This window comes from Gobius niger (genome assembly GCF_951799975.1).
Source record: "Gobius niger genome assembly, chromosome: 5".
Taxonomy (NCBI): domain Eukaryota; kingdom Metazoa; phylum Chordata; class Actinopteri; order Gobiiformes; family Gobiidae; genus Gobius; species Gobius niger.
In genome coordinates this window covers 13,476,230-13,497,130 of record NC_136856.1, presented here as the reverse complement: position 1 = coordinate 13,497,130, position 20,901 = coordinate 13,476,230, and the positions used below count along the sequence as shown (strand labels likewise).

Sequence of the window (20,901 nt, the reverse complement as noted above, 5' to 3'; positions counted from 1 at the left end):
CGACCCCCACGTTGGGAACCACTGCTCATAGAGCAATATCAAGTAATACAGAGTCGATACAGTCTCAATTATTCATTTTGCTCCAAGGATTTAAGAGTAATGCAATTTGGGTTATATGTTTATGCTAGCTCTCAGTCGTCCAGTATCCAGTGTGGTATATAGTTTATATAAACAAACTTAAACTGCACGGACCCTCAGAAGTACTCACGTTTCCTGTTTTGAAACAAAATTATATATTTAAAATAAGGCTAGCTCAGAACTGCCACTACTGCTCCCCTGTTTGTTCCAACTTAGCAGGCCAGTGTCCAGTGTATAATCACTGTGCAGCCAAAATGAATTACCAATGTTATGTTTCAAGTAAAAAGTAATGACTTAAGTAAAACAGTACAAATAAACAAAAACACAACATAAGTCATATACTGAGTAACTGAGCAAATGAGTGAAGAATAGAAAATAGAAAAGTTACTCAAGTACATATAGCCTGAGTAAAAGTACAGCCCGTTTCTGCTAATAATTAAGACTAAATACACAAAATAGGTAAAAAGACAAACATGTATATTGGGGCTAATTGAGTTGGCAGGTATAGGCTCTTGTAGACTGACAAGAATAAATCATTTCAGGAGCACTTATTTTTCCCAGAACTGCTATAGCCCTTGATCTGTGGGTGAAAGTGCCTATACGCAATCTCTCTGTGCCGAAGTGATGGTGGTTACCTTGTCAATCACAATAAGGTGATGAAATTACACACAGCGGTATGCAACCTGTCACTCACCAAAGGATAAATATTCAACCTCGAAGATACCCTTGTACAACTTTAACTCTATCTATCAAGATAAAATACCACAAGCACAAACCAAAGAGAGAGATTTGTACTCAATTTTAAACCTCATACTAGCCTCCCCTTTGATTGTTGTTGTAGGTTAATTCCGATAAATTTAAGGCCACCGTTTTTCCATACTTGGATATGTTCTTACCTGAGTTTAGACAAGTTGATACGTACCTGTCTGGTCTTTGTGCGTGCCCTCAGTCACGCAAAACGACCACAGATGTTGTTAGCATTTGGCTTCTCCCAGCATATTCCAATAGCTCCAGACGGGGGTGAAGTTAGAAGCTACCACGCTCTTCCACAGGCGTACGCAAAGACCAGACAGATACATATCAACTCGTCTAAGCTCAGGTAAGAACATATTACAGCATGGAAGAACTGCGTGCCCTCAGTCACGCAAAAAGACCACAGATGTTGTTAGCATTTGGCCTCTCCCAGTATATTCCTATAGCTCCAAACGAGGTGAAGTAAGAAGCGACCAAGCTCTTCCACAGGCGCACACAGACCAGACAGGTACATATCAACTCGTCTAAGCTCAGGTAAGAACCTCTGTCGGTGGCCTGTTCCTTTAAAAATCAAGAATGTTGTATACGTTTCCCCACAGCCACAGAAATACAAGGGCTGCTACTCTGCAATTTCAAAGAATGATAATTAAAGAAAAGCAAAGAGCATAAACAAAGCTTTATTTATATCATGGAAATGTTGAAAATGAAAATGAAAAAAACTAAGACAGATCTCAGCTCAAATAAAAAATGTATATATTTTGAAGTTTAACCTTTATATAGTGAAAAATCAGAATGCATTAGGGTATTTCCTCTAGGAGTATTTGTTATTGACTTATTAGAACAATAAAAAGGCCTGCCTCTGCATTGCGTTAGGGGCGACCATAGGTAAGACACCAGAGCAACAGCAGAGGTCGCTGTTGAGGTGAGAGGGCTGAACAGACTCTCAGTGGTTCCCTCATTTGACAGCAGGGGCTTGTTTTACAGCACAAAACAACAAGGATGAGGATATCAAGCGGTGCTCCAGAAACAGGAAAAAAACAGGGGACGCGTATCTAGTTGACAGACCAGCGGATTAACCTTCACCCTCACCGTGGGCGCTGAACATTTAAGGGAAAACCGCGACAATATCGACCAACTGCAGCTGAGTCTCCAGTGTCTCCCTAGAATTGTTGTTGTTAGCCGCTAATGCTAACCATAGAAGTTACGAGCTAGCTGGCCTAGCGAGCGAATGGTTAAGGCTAAGGTAGATTCATGAATTAGCTTCTTCTCAGTGTTTGGCTCACCATGTCGCAGGGAGTAAACTTGGCGTTGTGTAGCTAATGGAGCCAGCCTGGCCATAGCTTTAGTTAGTTAAAAAACTGCAGCTTTGGCTGAGTTTGTGAAGTCCAAGCTGTTATAGTCGCCGAGTTAGCCACATCCCTGGAAGAATGAGTAGAAAACACCGTCAATATAAAGGAACAGAAGTCAGCTGCTGCGTCAAATACTTCTTATTTGGATTCAACATCATATTTTGGGTAAGTCTGGTTTGCTTTTTCGGTTGTGTGTAATGTGTTTGGATGGAGACAAAAAGTATGAATTTCGTACGCCGACGCAAAGTGACATTAACATTCCTGTTCTTAATGTTAGCTTTGGGCTAGCATCAGTCATAAAATTGCCTCTGTCACCCCCCCATAGACCAGGTGTATATAGTTTATGTGCAATCCCTTTGTTTAATGTGTTTTTTAATGTTGTTTTAATGTTTAAATGGCCAATTAAGATTTCCCTTTACAGACCCTCCACTGACACTCTCTCATTTTCACTACCATTATTTTCACTCTATGTAAACTTTCCCCAAAGCACAAAAACATTTCGTATTTTTACCTGTTGTGAAACTTAAGGTGTATTTGTGTCACTGATTTTGTGTTTAACAAACAAACAAAGGAAGAAAAAAAACCTGCATCTCTATTGAACTTGAATTCAGTGAGTTGTGAGTGGAGTCTTGTAATGCCTGTGCTGATGTTAATGTTTGTTAATGTTTTCTAAAGTTGACTGTCCTGATTTAACCTTGTTCTTTCAGTGCATTGGTTTGCCCACAAGTGGACTTTACATACTTTTCTGTTGACACGCAAGTTGCCCAATTTTAGGTTAGGAAATTATCTTGAAGCGGTGCCTGCTATTAAAGGAGGATTTATTCTTCCCATGCTTTTATTTAGCTGTGAGCATTGTTCTGCTTGAGAAATGGCTTGCGTCTGGTCCATATTGTTGTTGAGCCCACACTTTACGACGCCCTCCTCCTTCTTTCTCCTCAGCTTGAAAAGTTCCTCTGTGTGTCCTCCTCCCCCCTGTCCTCAGCGTCTGCCCTGCCTCTGTTCGCCTGCCCTAACATAATGTCTAGGGGTGAGGGAATGGCGTGTCTGTGGGCCCTGCGAGGTCTTCCCACACACTGCTCGGGACGGGAAGGCCACACGGAATCTGAATACCCCTCAACCCTTCTCCTTTCGAAGCGCCCCTTTCACTCCTCGCACCACTATAGTGCTCGGGCTCTGCGGGACAGCATTGTTTGTCTCCCTCACACACCCACTGAGGCACAAAGGAGGGAGGAGAAGGGAAGACTGGGGACTGTAATACTCCGTTTTCCACTCGTCTATGCTTGTTCTGACAGATTCGTCACACATGGGATCTACAAACATTGCACAGCATTGAAGTCAGTCCAAGTCACTTCATTTCCATAGCAATAACATGTTGCCTCACATGGCTGCTTTGGGAGATCGTCCGCAGATGTTGAACCCAGAGAGGCATCAATTCTAGGGCATAACAGTGTTTCTCAAACTTGTATGTGGGCATGGGTTAGGCCTTGTTCAGGTCCTTGTTTTGTTCATGGTCTAGTCCTAATTTAGACATGTTTTAGTCCTTGGTTAGACCTTGCTTATTCCTCCTGTTAGAACTGACTGATTGCAGCTGAAAAAGACACATTTCCACTAAGCGATATTTGGTATTTAACACTTTGAGAAACATTGGTAGAGATTAATCGGTGAAGTTGCACCACATAGCTCTAGTTCAGCAGGATGAGGCAAGCCAGTCTTGTTTTCATTTGCCATTGCTGCTGAACCCAAACCATATTGGAGAGATCCGATGTTCATCTAAGCTGTCAGTCGTACAGTTTTCCATTGTAGAACAGTTTGCAGGTCATCATCTCTACTGGCTTGTTTTGAATAGAAGATTTTTCCTAAAAGGCTTTAATTGATTTGTTTTTTACTGACGTCTTAGCCGACTTTCATGTTGATTGAATGTGCTGTTAGCCTTTTTAAAAGATGTGACATTCATTCAAACAGTACTGCCAGAAGAACATCTGAAATAAACCTGTGCCACAACCAGAATCATTGCGTTGCGTTGCTGGAGGCAGAGCATTTGCATACGACCTAATCAGAGATGAGGCAACTGAAATCACACCAGACATAATGGGAATGCTTCATAATGCACAGAAGAGTGATGAGCCTCTTCTAAAATGTGTGTTGAAAATGAATAAGAACCTCGCAATATTTTAAGGGCAATGAGCGTAACAGTTGATCATTTGTCTAACTGCGGAAAGTTTCATGAGACTGAGATCTATGACTGAGCAATCACACAGGAAACACTGAGTCACCCATCGGTTAAGTCTGACCCAACATTCGCTCCAAACTGCAGCCTTCCCATGTCTGAGCTCTGCCCGAAAATTAACTGTAGAGCAAGTCCCAACTCGCTGCTTGCTTCCTTTAATAATCACAGGAAGATGTTCTCCCCGTGTCTGTGTACAGCAAAACTGGATCTGACAGACAATCCGGCGCGATGTTGAAATGGAGAGAGATGGGGCTTACGCTCCGCAAATCAACCAATTTGTCCGTCCTGTAGTGATCTTGTCAGGCTCCAAAATGTTGCCCAGATTGAGATGGACTGCTTCTAAGACCTTAAATATTGTCTTGGAAATGGATCCGCCGTGTAAACCCCCCTTTGTTGACTGTTCTCAAGCAGCGCATTGTTGACACCCGAGAACAGCCCACCTCTGTGCCTCGCCCCAGAATACGCTCATTCTACACTTCCAGCTAATGAATCACATTATCTGCCTGAGCGGCTGAAATGCTCGGATGCTCTGCAAGCTGTAATTAAGAGCTTGTTAAGCTGTAACCAAGCGATGCAGGCACGTTTTATTATTAGCCAGTTTGCTTTTAGACATTTTTGGGATTAAAAGTTATGCCACAAATATTTGACAATTTCATTTTGAATCAGCACGAAAGTAAGTGCTGTCGTTGCTTCTAGATCTTGAATACTAATCCAACACCTAGCTTTGTGGACTTTTTCCCAATTTCACCTTTGTACTACCACAATTCAAAACTCCACTGTCTTCTGATTTCATAAAAAAAAAAGAAAGAAAGAAAAAAACTCTCGCTGCAAAATGTTTCTGCTTATTTTCTAAACATCTGTGCAGAAAATACATTCTGGATTGGAAAGGAAACAATTAATTGACAAAACTTTCTCTTCGTTTCCGCCAATATGATTGTTGCTATGTTGTTGGCACATTCTCTGCCTATGAGTTGCAAATTGCTCCTTTGGGGAACTCCTACCACACCAGGCACAAAAGCAAAAGTACGAGCCAAGACTCATTCACACTATGTCTGTAGCAGGCCACCTCCAAATGTTTCCTCACATCCTCTGACGAAGGATGGAAGTCGGGAAACATTCACACCCTGTAAGCCGTAAGGGGTTTAATATTAAACGTCCTCTCCAAAATCACAACAATTTGTGTCGCCTAATGTCTAACTTTCTTTTTGCATGCAAGACTCAAGCTGGGTGCAGTTACATTTTTTCCAATACCGGTACTTTAAAGTATAACTTAATTTATACTTGTTATCTAGAACCAGAAAACAGAATGTGTTGAATGTACAGTATCGGGTTAATCTCTAATGTCAAGAAATGCGTGAAAAGTGGGGAATAATTTGGGGGGAAATTGGGAGAAATTGTGGCAAAAATAAGAAAAAAGATGAGGTGGAGCAGCACAAGTAATCGTAATTTAGGGATGCTCCGATACTGGGATCGGATACTGAAGAAAATACTATATCGATACTAGTTTTGGCTCTCAACTTTTGCCTCCTAAATCTAAGTGAATATGGGCATGCTGCATATCTCTGGAAAGTTAAGAACCAGGAGAATTCAATTGCTTATCAAGGCTGGGACAGAAACTAACATAGAAATCCCTAAAGTAGCCTAATAAAATAAAATCGACCACTCCTGAAGCCAAGTGTTTGTATTTTAGTTTAAAAAATTACTTATCTAACATATTTGTAATGATCAGATCACTTCATGTGACTTGGTAATATCAATGTAACCTAAAGCCTGTCATATACCCAAGTAGTGTAGACAAGTCCAGTCATCCTTGTTAAATGTTTATCCAGGAGTTCATCAGTAAATATAATTGATCTGTAATATGATGACAATAAAATATTACTTTATTGATCTTAAAATGGAGAAAAGAGTTGCTTTTTCACCCACTTTTAAGACAGTGGTATCGGTAGATATCGGGTATTGGCAGGTCAAAACCCTGTATTGGTATCGGTAGCAAAAAAGCTGGATCGGTGCGTCTCTAATCATAATCCAATTGAAATCTTGATTTGAATGGAAGACAATTATTAAGGCTGGATAGAAAATATACCTCCATGTTTTTTCCACCTCTCATATTATTGCTCTTGTATAAAATTTGATATCTCTGATTGAATCTTTTAACTGTAATTTCTCACGGTGAAACTTATTTTGTATGAAAACTTGTTTATTCGAATCTGTGCTGAAAGTGCACAAGTCTCAGTGAAGATAAAACAACTCCAACACTATTATTGTTGACAAATGCGTTTCTCTTTAGTGTTGTTTGCCACATCCCACCGATAAAATCAAATGTGAACAGCGAAGTAAACTCCATTCGCGAAGGTCCTAACCCCTTTTTTCCCCTTATTTGTTCTCGTTTCCTCTGCTGATACGCTGTGGCAACTGCAATCTGTCTGCATCAACTCGCCGCAATAAGCTGATGTATCTCAACACCAGACAATGCTGCAAAAAAAAAGAAAGAAAGAGAGGCTTGCTTCCCGTTAACAACCGCTCGGAGAAGTTGGGGCTCTGGAGCGCGGAGGAGATTCTGTTTCAGATGCACGCTTTAATTAATTAGCCGCTTGCATGCATCGATTCCCAACATGGAGGATGGCGTGTCATTGGTATTGTATTATCAGGCCAGACATTGACACAGCCCTCCACTTTAGACATTTAGCATAATCGTGTGGCAGAGAAAGGTCAGGCATCGATATTCCTTGGGTGTGTGCGCAGATCGCGGCTCGTCTGATGGGCCAGGGTTAATGGGATCAGCCGGATTAGGAAGGCATCTCCTCAAAGTGTTGATAATCTCTGTGACCGTGCGGAGAGGAAACCCTGCACACCGGGACACAAACAGCTGACAGGAAACGAGCGAAGTCTGCGGCCTCATTTGCATAATGGAGCGACAGCAACTCCCGAGCCGTGTACCGAACATAACAGTGGGATGAGTCTACAATCTTCTGCTGGAGAGATGTCAAAAAGTATTCTTCGATATGGGGATGCGCAGTTTGGTTTTTAAACAAATTGTGATTAAATTTATTTACGAATTCAATTATGCTTTTCTTCGGTCTACTCTGCCAACCTTGTAACAGTAACCTTTCGGTTTGTTGAAGTTTAGAGTTTGAGAGATGAAGTGAAAATTATTTTCTTTGTTAAATGCAGTGGAGTGGAAAGTATTCAGTGTTGTTGCTGATGTCTAAATGGTAAATGGTCTCAACTTATATAGCGCTTTTCCACCTACATTAGGCACTCAAAGCGCTTTACAAAGTCTATTTTGAAACAGCTAAAATTTATGATAACGAACCAAAATGAATCGGGAAATTATCTTGAAGCGGTGCCTGCTATTAAAGGAGGATTTATTGTTCCCATGCTTTTATTTAGCTGTGAGCATTGTTCTGCTTGAGAAATGGCTTGCGTCTGGTCCCAGATAGGGCTGGGCGATAAATCTAATTAATTCAATTAATTTATGCTTTTAAAAACAGACGGTTTGGAAAATGGCTAAATCGTAAAATCGAGTCCGCTGTTCCATGTCCCCCCACGTGCGGCCAGTTTAGCAGTGTTTTAGACGCTCCGCAGCGAAATGACTCCAGAGGAGAAGCAGCGACTTTCTGACGATCTCTGCTGCTTCACAAAGGCTGCATGTTGTGTGACACGGTGGAGTTTTCCTCCGCTCCAGTCTCCTTCTCCGGCTCCTGTGCCTTTCTCTCACTCTGCGCTGAGTGGACCATTTAACTCCGCCCCTTTCCCTTGAGTCTCCATGGAGACGGTTGTCAATCACAGCAGAGGCATGAAGACGATAAAACTAAATCACTTTTGAAAACTCCATGGCTTATTTAGAGGTTTTACTTTTGAGAGCAGACAAGGAATATCTAAAACAGAAAACATATCCTAATGTTGCTACATTTTGAAATATTAATGAGCAGGAATTTTATTTTTTGGCCATATCGCACAGCCCTAGCTCAAGATTTATGAATGTCTGTATTTGTTTTGTGTAAACATGACGATATGGACGAAATGGCAGAAAAAGGAGTCACGATTTTTTTCTTTCTCATATTGATCAATCTCGGTTTTCGATTTGATTTGATTTTTTCATAGTTATGTGTAGTTGATTCAGGATTTTGGAATATATTTTATACTCAAACAAAAGCAATAACTTTCCTCTAGTATCATTTAATGCAAAAAAAATCTTCCATCGTCTCATCCAAACTCTAAAACTAGGAGCTCGATACGATATTGAAGTGACTTGCGATATGCGATACTGCTGTGCAATATTGCGAAAACGATATTATTGCGATATTTTAACTTAACATTTTTCAGCAAATTGCGGCAAAAGACGACTTAAAAAACACCCCATCAGGACCAAAACAAGGGTAGAATTTAACAAAGCAAGTAAATGTTACACTACACTAACTAAAACTGAACTTTTACACATGACTTCAATGCATTGTTTGAGTTTGCAAAAAAAAATGGGTCGATCTCAGTCAGACGAAGGCTATGGTGATATTGCGATATATTGTGGCTTCTCGCGATACGGATATTGCATCAGCTGATGTCGCGATACGATATTTTTCGCGATATATTGTGCAGCCCTACTCCAAACCTATTCATAAAGCCCCATGACGATTATAGAGACTGCCATTTTGCATGAAATTTCAATGAACTGTCCAGCCCTAGTATGAAATAAAATGGCATAAAATCCCTGCATTTTCTAGACTTGCAGGGATCTTTTTTGTTCTCCAATGGAAACAATTTTACCATAACAAGTTCATCATATGCCATTCTGCACAGCACTGAAAACATTACATTACCCATTACATTTTCAACAATCTATTACAGACAAATCAAATGCTTGCAAAAATACAAGGACGTTTTAAATAAAAATAATCTACATCTGCCGTTGGCTGTTTTATTTTGTTTCTGAAAGTTTACTGATAAAAAGAACAAGCATAAACACAAACAAATGAGTCACCGGCGAAGGTGAAAGCATATTTAAAACATCTTGTTCCCAAAGCGCAGCAATAAAACGCAAAGAACGAACATAAATGTATCCACTTGGGCTTTTTCTTTTATTAGAGATTTGGCTGTATAAATCCCATCTGCTCTGTGGTTAATGGTCACTTTATGTGTTTATGGTTAGAATAAAGCATATGAATGACTTCTCTTCTCACTATGAGGAGATGGTGATGCTAAGCCGCCTGCTGCCTGACCTGACTCTGACTCCTCTGCCCGCATCACGCTGTGGGAACACTCGGATTAAAGAAAATGTTACAAAGAGTCAAATGCAGTCTTTCTATCCAATCCACTTCAAACCGAACCGTGTTGTCCCCCGGGAGGAGTTCTGTTTAAGATCCGGCAGAACGCGTTACTCTTTCTAGGTTCACAGACGCACCGCAGCAGCTTTGTAAGAACAGGACTAATGCGGAATTAATCCATGTAGCGCTTGGATTTTATTCATGTTTTGCGCAAACCGACTGTCATAACTTTGTGCCAGCATTGCAGCAGGTTGTGGCTTTAGCGTTGGCAAACTATCTGACTAAGTACTTGCAGCAGCCTGCCTCAAATAACGGGCTGTTGCTGCATTGTGCAGTTATACAAGTCATCGGCAGAGATTTGACACCCGATCAACTACTCCCTAAGTATACTTAAAGTGCATAGTATACTTAAGTAGAGTTCAAGTGATGGTCTGGAAGTGTAAATGTGTTACAAATTTATATAATATAATTTATATGATTTCAAAAATCAACCACCTGCTCTTGCATTTTGATGTAAAGTAAGTTTTGTAAAGTCACGCCTTCCTGGATCTCTGCAGCTAATCAGAGTCAAGTCTCCTCCCGTGTCGACCAATGAGACGAGCTTCTCCTGTGAACCAGCCTGTCAGCTCCAATCAGGAGGGAGGGGGAGGAGCTTGATCGTTTACTTTTGAAAATTCTGTTCCTGCTCTCCGAATTTTGCAAACTACAAAGAGCTTTCTGGTTAAAAAGAAAGGAGTTTGTGTAGTTTCAAATTTGACTCTATCACTCCTCCCTTTGCAAACTTACAGACTATCACTTTAAGTATATTTCCCCCTTGTCCATACAGGGTCAATCAACCTAGAACTTGTTGAGAGTATGACCTCATATTTAAAAGTTGAGCTGTATTGTCAATACAGTACATGTCAATTACAATTTATTCCAGTTACTTATGGGTGTTTTCTGACGAGGTAAAAATATCACCGTGCTTCATATTGAATCAAAAGTTATACGGTGTAACTATATACGTTACAGGTTCAGAAATACCCGTCTAATTAGTCGCCATAAATCTCATTTTCCAAACAGTAATTAGGACTTGAGCGTATCTGAAACGGAGCAGTCTAATTACAGTGCGCCGTTGTTTATTCTGCCATCGTACTTTCTCTCTAATCACTGCGGCTTATTCTGAGGCTGAGGCTAAACAGTTTACGGCGCGGTTTAATCACTGGTACCTGATCTCACACACCTTCCTCCTGCCGCTGTCTTTTCATTCTAACTCCAGCGATTAGCCTGCTCCTTGCGTAAGCGGCCGTCACATTCTTGATTATCCACGTTGCATCACGAGCATTTCAGCCCATTTCAATGTCGGGGTTATACTTTTGTCTTCCGAATGGTCCCAGCCTGACATGCTCGCTGCAAACGGGAAGACAAATATAGTGCCCCGCAAAGTTAAAAGACAGACATTTACTGCTATTTTGTGTTGTTTTTCCACGAGGTGGTCCGGTAATGTTAGCTTTGGGAGCAGATAATGAGGGCTCTTCGACGCGCCACTCGACAGAGATGATGCGATTTTCCGTAACATGGGATGTGTGCTTTTACTGCAATGCCTTTTACACAAATCCCACCAAACCGCAAGTTATTTTCAGTATTCACCATTATTCAATTATTGTGGAGGCTTGTCCTCATCAATAATGCAAGTAAGGGAAGAGCTACCAATTTTCTCTGGCAAATAATGTTGTTGGGTGATTTGTGATGACTATGCTGTCCAGAAGTATTAACATCTGAGAAAAGACAGGGGTATTAACTGAAGAACTAATACAAGAGTGACTTTGAAGAACGTGTTTGTAGAGATCTAAACTAACATAACATGGATTGCATTACAAAGCCGACGCCACACACAAAGCCATGAACAATACTGTATTTGATATTAAGATATGTTTTATGTCTGCTTCTGTTTGATCCTAATTAGAAAATGGAATCAAACGTGCACTAGAATAACGGCTGGTTGCAGTCCTATTTTGATGTAACCTGTCTTGCTGCGCTCTGAGCAGCATGAATGTTTCTACTTGTGATCTCACTCTTCTGGCAGAATCATGACACAATGTTAGCGACCGAATCTGCGGTGTCTGTAAATGATCACAAGCGGCTGAGTTCATCTCTGTGGTTGCCATGAAGATAACACAGTGTGAACAATAACCTCGCCACGCCCGATAAACGATATGACCGGTGTCCTCGCTAATTTACTTTGATCTTCGCTGCTTCTCGTGTATCTCGATATTGTGGGCCAGAATTTGTGTTTTAAAACAGCCAGCAATGTGTGTGACTCATCTCTCTGACTGCCGGCCTCTTGTGTATGCTTTGTTTTACAGTTACTAGGAGCTGCATTCTTGGCCATAGGCCTGTGGGCATGGGCGGAGAAGGTAAGAATAAACACTTGTACACAACAGCACTGCCCGCTTTGGCACAAATGGTCCAAATGCATAGCTCAAATTCTTCACCACTGCACCGAGAGATTACAGCAGAGTCAGATTATGGTTGAGATAAGTGCTGTGAAAAACAGTTTACTTTTCAGAACCACAGAAAACTGCTAAATATGTGTTTCGAAATGTCATGCCACTTTCATTAAGTTGTTATCTACTGCTCTAAACCTGATTTGGTCTTGGTTATTGCATCTGTCCTGTCTGGGCACTCAAAGAATGACATGATACATATTGATGGATATTTGTTATATGAAGTCAAGACATTTTTCTTCTAACTTGTTGATGGAATTATGCACATTTTTACCCACATTTTCTGGCCAATCACTTCATAGATTTGCATCCGGATGATTCAGGTCTGGACTCTGGAGTCTGAGTAGTCTCAGACCAGATTCTGTTCCCCATCCAACCACTTTGTCATCTTTTTGTTTGTGTGCTTCAAAGTGGAGAGTATATCTGAGCTCAACTGAGTCCATAACCACGAAAGTTTATGTCCAATTGCTGAGCTGCTCTGAGCTGGAAACAGGAACGCTACTTAAACAAACAAGCTTTGTAAATTGCAGCACAAAAGACACAGAACAAATCGGCAGCCAAGTCCAAAATTACAAACTCATTTGGCTCACGACCATCACGAGCCGACTACCTTCCGCTGCAGAACAAATTGAACTGGGCTCCCAATCCTTACTGAGCATATTGCACAACATGTTCAGTCTGTCTTTGTGTGCGGCGTGCAGCGGGTCATGGAAACATACACAGCATCGGGCAGCCCAGCTCACTGTCAATTCGTTCATTAATTAACCCTGAATTGTTCCAGGCGCTTCTGTTAATGCAGCGCCAGTGCAGAGGCCTGTAGTGATTAGCCGCGTCTGGTGGTGGAGCCGCTACAAACAGGATTGCTCCAAGTACCTTTTGTGAAACGCTGTGAATAATTTAACAGGATTAGGCTGAATGATGAATAGCGGCTGGAAGGGCGTAATGCCGGAGTTTGGGTCTCGGTGACGGAGATGATTAGTTTCAAATCTGCCGCGTTCAGCCTCAGTCTCATCTTTGTCCCATTGAAACACAGGGCGTTTATTCTGCTTCAGTGGCACAGAGCAGAGGAGGCATGTTTCCTCTGTGCGATGGCGTCTCTGGCCCTGTGCACTGGGAGCTTAGCTTAAGCAGTGTGAAACTTCAGCCTCTTAGACGTGAGCTGCAAGTGTTTGACATGTGCTGCACCGCTCGACAAGCAAACAAGCCCAGAGCAACCAGGCGCTGTTACACATGTTGGCACCGCCCTGTCAATATGAGCAAGGGATATCTGAAAACCTGGAAAGAGTTAGCAAGTTCATGCACAAAGTGGAACTCCTTTCACTGAGAATTTCCCATGGATTTCTGCTCAGACTAAAGTGTCACATGGACTCCTTATTCGAATCATCTAAATTAATACCATTATGGTCTTTATCAAACTCATTTACTAATCTGTTAGTAATCGTTTTACGTGTATCATTGCAATTCATCTTACAACTTATTGTCTTTATACGATAAATAATGATGAAATAAGAAATGTTTAGTTGCTTGTATTCTCAAAATGGAGTCTTTCCACACGGTCGATTCAGGATTTGATCACAAAAGAACTATCGTCTTTTTGACCTGGGACCCACCCATTGGTCATGAACCAACGATACTGTCTTCTCTTTGGGAAACACTGCCTGACTTCTGGACTAGGCCTTGTGTTGGCTTACAGCGTCAGGGCAATCCCCTTCTTGGCTGGACAGTCTGTCACTGGCGCAGTCTGATTACATTATCGAACAATTACGTCATTGAAAAAGCCATCACTGTGGTCATTCCTGGGCTATTACTACATTATGAAATGTGGTGGTGGTGGTTATTATATTTCACTATCATTCTTTCATATTAATCAATTAGAAATCCAAAATGATAAGAGCTCTTATGGCGTATTGCCTCACCCAAACAAATATATTGCAATTGCTGTGGACTTCTGCCGAGCAAATCACCTTAATAGCGCGTGATAGATCAAGTGGTCATTCAGCATAATTCTATTGTTCCTTGTCTTATTGCTTCATTTGTTGCACACAAATGAAATGAACAAATGACAACAATCATTTCCATGATGTGATTACGGTTCTTTTCAAGCCATATCGCAAAAATGATTTGCCAAGGGGTTATCAAAATGCCATTGTTAAATGCCTACAATATAGCGAAGCACCGATCCAATACTGGTATCGGATATCGGAGCCGATGCTGGTAAAAAATACTATATCAGGTATCGGCTCCAAATATGCGATACTGAACCGATACCTGTTTTACTTTCACTGCTTTAAAAAACAATTTTCACCAACTAAATCTTATGATATGATATGATATATGGGCATGCTGCATTTTGAGGCTCAGAACCTGGAGAATTCATTCGCTGTTAGTTTTAACCTCTTAATTATCACGTAAAACTCTGCAGCTTGCAATAGCATGCTAATGCTAGTGGAAACTATGATTGGTTCACCTAAAGTTGCCTAATAAAATAAATTTGGCCAATGCTGGAGTGGATCATTTTATGTGATTTAATGTAGCCTAATAGCCTGTCATTACCCAATGATATTTAATGTAGAAAAGTCCTCAGATCCTTGTTTGATGTTTTGCTATTAGTTTATTCATATAACTTCTAATTGACAAGTAACATCTCATTTGCAAGGTAAGACACTGGACACAAAAATGACCGTTAACTTTTTTTTTTTAAGAATATCTCTTGGTATTGGTTAATATCAGATATCGGCAGATAATCACACCTCCATTATCAGCATTGGAAACCAAAAAAAGCTGCATCTGTGCATCTCTACCTAAGAATACTTGATACAGACAAAAGTCAGAAAGACAGACAGAAACTATCCTCGAACGTCGCTCCATGTGACACTGAAAGCACATTTCTAAACCAAACCAGCTGACACTTGCACAGCTGTTTCCTGTGCAACACCTTCTATCGGTCATAAGTCTGGGCTCATGACGTTTTCAAATAACTCATACCTCCCAATTTCTGTGTCTTTTGGCAATTCATTTCATGCATTTAATTTGTTTGCAACTTTTCTCTCCATAAACAACATATTTCCTGCCTGGATGTTAAATGATGATAGTCTGGGTTGCTGCTCTTGTTTTCGCCCACAAGAAATGGACCATGACTAGTGATTAAAAACACTGAAAGGTGAGATGGGGGCAGATACTTGCGAGACATGCAGGCTTCAGGCTGGAGCAACATGTGAAAAGAAGGAAGTGCTGCTCTCAGCCTTCTCTCCACAATGCTTCTTCTGCTGAAAGACTTCAACCAGTAAAACAGTAAAAATGTAGTGCAGATAAAGTGAAAAGAAACATGGGGAGATTTTACCTTTGATATTGCATACTTTTTGTGCAGTATTTTGCCCTGAGTTTCAGAGAGCGAGTGATTTTGCAGCAGTCTCTTTATCTATCTCTCCCGCAGGGCGTCCTGTCCAATCTGTCGTCCATCACAGATCTGGGAGGCTTTGACCCTGTGTGGCTCTTCATTGTGGTGGGAGGAGTGATGTTCGTCCTGGGCTTCGCCGGCTGCATCGGGGCGCTCCGAGAGAACACCTTCCTGCTCAAATTCGTAAGCCTCCACACGGCGGGAGCTGCCGCAGTCTTTATCTAGCTAACACCAGTTCAGATCACACTCGGAGCCCGGCTGTCAGAGCAGCAGATGCCACCCTGACTCAAGCGGCCTGGGGGGGCGGCCTGGCACCAACAAGTCTGCCAGCAGAGAAAATATACTGCTGTAGTGTTTGTTTAAACAGATGAATACACCATCAGGACCATAAGCACACACAAACATGACTATCTTTTACCTAGATCTCAAAACAAACGATAAACAAATGTCTTTATTTCATTTCTATACGCAGGATTAGGGCTGGGTACCATTAAACGGTACCAGTATGGTATCTGGGAATTTTTTTGTCAAAGCAAAGCATCAAAATGTCTGTGGAGACGAGTTGGTGATGTCCCACTCCCAGCGAAGTTAGGAGTCAGGTCTGAGGAGGCGAGCCCCCATTTTTCTTCAATAAAAACACCCGTAATTATATTAATGGTTGCATTTCACTGTATTTGTTGAGTGATCTTTTCTGATTTTTTGATCACATTTGTTCAGTGAAAGCACTGTCATGATCAATGTTTCAATTGTCATGTTAAAACCAAATCTAATATTTTAAAGACGTCACAGAGATGTTTCATGTGTGTCATGTGTGTGGCCGAGTAGGCAAAAGTGACCATTTACCTAAACACCACAGAGCCATTTCAATCCCACACATCCAGCATCAGACTGACTTTGATGACCATTACAAAATCAGATGAAATCATCATGAAGAATGAACCTCCCTCAACAATAGCAGCACCACGTATACATTATACCTCGAAAAGTGTTCCCTCCTGAAGTAGCATCACCTTCAGCCTGACCACTGCCCTGCCCTTCACTCTGAGATGTGTGAGTGACAGAGACTGACTTGTTTTAGCACCGGCTGTGATGGTGAGCAGCTCTTAACTCCAGCCGATGTCCATTAGCAGCAGAGTCAGGCGTCAGAGCCAGGAGATAATGTGGCTTCTGCGCATTCATCATCAGCCCAGTCTCCTTTCATTTACTGTAAAGAGAAGAGAAAATATGACTTACCAGACTGTGGTTTCCAAGCCACACTCTGCAAATGTCTACTTCTCTAATTAGCTGCACAAAAACAACACGTCCAAGTGAAAATCCTTCTTACCAGAAAAGTTAAAATGAAAATGACTATAAAGTAATCCTTTAATATGCAGTTATTGGATAAAATAGATGATTATTTTATTATTATCAGCTACCATTTTGTGGGGGGGTTGATTTTTCAGAAGGAGTGAAGAAAATGAAAGTTGAAGCCTGCTTTTTAGGGTTATAGTATCAGAAACATTAGTCTCTTAATTGGTGACTGCAACGGTTGGATGCTATTGTCACTTTTAGCACCATTTCTGTGACCTCACAGGTATGCGGTATTTGCTGTTGCTATTGCTAACTTTGTCTTTTGTGTGATGTCTTTTCTAGTTTTCCGTCTTCCTGGGTTTGATCTTCTTCTTGGAGCTGACAGCGGGGATCCTCGCTTTCGTTTTCAAGGACTGGATCAAAGACCAGCTCAACTTTTTCATTAACAATAACATCAAGGCCTACCGGGATGACATCGACTTGCAGAACCTCATTGACTTCGCCCAGGACTATGTGAGGGCTCACATATTGACCCACACTCGCACATCAACAACATGGAAATCAGTAGAGCTTTGGTATTTACATCTGGGGATGAAACTCGATGGTTAAGACCAGTTTTACTGAAGAAAGGAGAGCTGTAGAAGAAGTCAGCACAGGACTTCTGATGTAACATCCACCACCCACAATTTTCGCAATAAACTAGCATGTTATCAAACTAAACTGGACTTCAATTAGATTTAAACCAAGGTGTTGCCACCAAACATCAGCAGAACATGTTTCACAACCTTTGTTGCTTTATTAGTAGTAGATTATTTTTTACTAATTAAACTAATAAATAAGATATTTTTAATGAAGTACGCATTAAATTTTTGTTAACTTGTGCCCTCACCAGATTGACTACACACACAAACATAATAATTTACAAGCATATCATAATTTCGTCCAATGAACAAGACGCGTCAGTTTAGATACAGAGTTGGTCTGTTGTTATGGATGTTTTTTCTATAAATGCTCCCTTTGGGTTTAAGGAACCCACACGTTGTATACACAGGCTACTGATCAGACAAAGCACATTGTACTGTATGTCTCACTGTTTCTCTTGTTTTTCTTCAGTGGTCTTGCTGCGGGGCTCACGGTCCAGAAGACTGGAACTTGAACATCTATTTCAACTGTACCGATCAGAACCCCAGCAGGGAGCGCTGTGGAGTGCCTTTCTCCTGCTGCATCAAGGACCCTGCTGTGAGTCGACTTCATCTCTAGCATTTATCAAACAAGCTTTAGATATAGAATATAAGTCAACTTTAATGCCGTACTTTCTTCTTGCAGGAGGATGTCATCAACACACAGTGCGGTTATGACGTTCGACTTAAATTGGTTAGTATTACTATCATTTCTTTTAATGCACTTTTCTGATTGGAACATTTGGCACTTCTTTTTCAAATCAAGGTGGGTAAAGCTAATTAGAGCAGGGAGACCTTTAACTTACCACAGCCTGATCATGACAGCACCGGTGTGTGATTGGCAGCCACTAGACGCGTTTCTGGTTAAAACTGACGCAAAGCTGCAGAGTGGAATTACTCCTGAGGCCAAACTGATTGACGTGCTGCAAACCTGTTGATCCACCAGTTGTTGAGCACAGAATAGCAATCAGGGCCACTCATTTGGCCGTCAGTGCTAGGGTGAAACCACAGTAAACTGGACTCAAGTTTGTGACATTGAATGTATAGCATTAGTATAATTGCATTTTCATTCTGAATAGCAGGTAATGGTGAGTATAAAACTGAAGGCCTTGCACTTGGCCATGTGAGGGGACACACAGGATGCTCAGGGTTAAGCTTATACTCCTGAGCGAGCCTTAATAACAGATTGTTCTTCTAACAGGGATAATTAGACTCCCAGTATAGCAGGGAAGCAGCCTTACTTCACTCTGTAATTGTCGACTCTGTGGGTGATGCCAGTGCACTGCCTCGCCTCTGTGTGTGTGGGTGTGGTGGTTACAACTCGCTGCACTGCAGTCTGATCGAGGGCTGTTGCTAGGCGAACTGCAGCACAGCCAAAGCACCTGCCATTGACACAGAGCTATGAATTCATGTAGTGTGAAGCTGTGGTCTTTGGCATTTGTGTAGTATTTCTGTTCCATGTCTCTGTACCTATCAGGGACCTGCAGTGGTTCCTGTGCAGCCTGTTTGTGAAAGAGGAAGAGCCAGAGACAACAGCGGAAGCCCTCAGTGTTTCCTTGTTTTTACATTGGCTGACATTTGATAGCATTCACCTCTCATTGGTTGACAGCCTGCAGCGAGAACAAAGACTGTCTGCTCAACTTGCCTTGAAAAGTAACAAAGCGCGTATTATATGTAGAGCGGCTCACACCCATCTTTAACCCTGTTTTAGCTGCGGTGGCTGTAAATATCACCTTCACGTTTCGCATGTGAGCGGGCGTACAAGACAGACAGGAAGAGGAAACAGATTGTGTTTGTTGAGCCTTGACAAGGCCCTGTGCTCGAACGTCACACCGAAACTGTGTAATCTCAGACTGACTCATCCGCTTTCCCTCTCTCTGCTGACTCTGAGGCACTGCTATTACTTCTGTTAGTCATAGGCCAGAGGTCATGTGTTCAAATGTTCTGAGTCTTCTCTAAGAACTCCGTACCACCTTGTTACACTGCTGTTTTTGTTTCACAGGAACTCGATCGACAAAAGTACATCTACACAAAGGGCTGTGTGGGACAGTTCGAGAAGTGGCTTCAGGACAACCTCATCATTGTAGCTGGGATCTTTGTGGGAATTGCACTTTTACAGGTAAAGACAAACCCCCTTCTGTCTACTCTCCAAATGGCTCTGATCCTAGTGGGCTTTTTAGTGCCATCTGGTGGTGAGCAATGCCATCTCCTTTCTTTTTTTTTTTTTTTTTTTCATGTTTGTCTCATGATGATTCATAGATTTTTAGTTAACGCCCAGTCTGACTATCTCTCTCCAGATTTTCGGTATCTGCCTTGCCCAAAACCTTGTCAGTGATGTCAAAGCCGTCAAAGCCAACTGGTGACAGGAGGGGGCGCAACATCGCTCCCACTAGTCCTGTCCAGCCCGAGACACTAAGCAGCACAAACGCACTCTCACTGAGCTACTCTTCATCGTGATGAGGAGACCAACTGGCCCAAACCGAACATTTTACCAGACTGTTGTTGTTTACCACTCAGAATCGGGTGCTGACCCAAATATTCAGAGGACCTTCTTGTTGTTTGCAAAGTTTTTGTCTCTTAAAATTGTCTTTTTTTTTTCCTGAACTAGTTAAAATGGACGTGTGTTCGTACAGGGCACACAATTGCACAAGGACTGCTCCTGAATGTGTAGATCGGAAAGCCATGTTTGACCGAAAAAAGCTGGACTCGGGCCTCGCAAAGGAAGTGAGACAATGCCCCCCTTTTTAGATCACCGTTTGTCATTGAGCCAACCATAAGCCGGGGGAAGGGGAAACAAACTGTTCTCATAACGTGCTTTTCTTTAAAGTGACGAGCCCCTTTTCCTGCTGACCAGAAGCCACCCGACACACGAGCACTGCCGTGTGTCGCTTTACCTACTATGACCTTTAATGACCACTGGAGCGCGCAGACCACTCGCCGACTCAAAGGGATGCGAAACGACTTCAAATGTAGAAAAAAAAAAAATAGAAGCAAAAAAAAGTGCCGTTAATTTCCTGCGATTTATCTCTGCCCTCCTTGTCTCTTTACATGGCATTTCTCCACCCCCGCCCCACAATACCTCAGGGCCTGACTCAAATGATATGCTCTTTCTCTCGCTATGCTATCTCCTTTTCCCATCCCATGTCTGTTGAATTTAGATAGAGCGCAACTTAAAAGCCAGAGACGCTTTTTCCTTGAAAGTCACCCCGTCTCCCCCCCTCCTCTCCCCTCTGCAGTGATTGTATTATGGGTTAATTTACTGAAGGATGTATTGTATGATATTATATGGGAACGCCTGGTTTAGGACAGTAGCCACGCGGGGGAGAGCGTTTTAACGATAAAGATTGTGCATTTAACTCCCAGCATCCCTCAGGCAC

At 41.8% G+C, this 20,901-nt stretch overlaps 1 protein-coding gene across 1 annotated transcript; it reads left to right on the top strand.

The window, feature by feature from the left end:
• The first annotated feature begins 1,791 nt into the window (after positions 1–1,791).
• Positions 1,792–20,646, top strand: tspan17 (tetraspanin 17). Its single transcript, XM_079557513.1, has 8 exons — positions 1,792–2,345; positions 12,017–12,067; positions 15,591–15,737; positions 17,187–17,357; positions 17,958–18,083; positions 18,171–18,218; positions 19,527–19,643; positions 19,822–20,646. Exons 1-8 carry the CDS (start codon positions 2,259–2,261, stop codon positions 19,885–19,887), a joined length of 813 nt encoding a protein of 270 aa, XP_079413639.1. The 5' UTR covers positions 1,792–2,258; the 3' UTR covers positions 19,888–20,646.
• Positions 20,647–20,901: the final 255 nt, after the last annotated feature.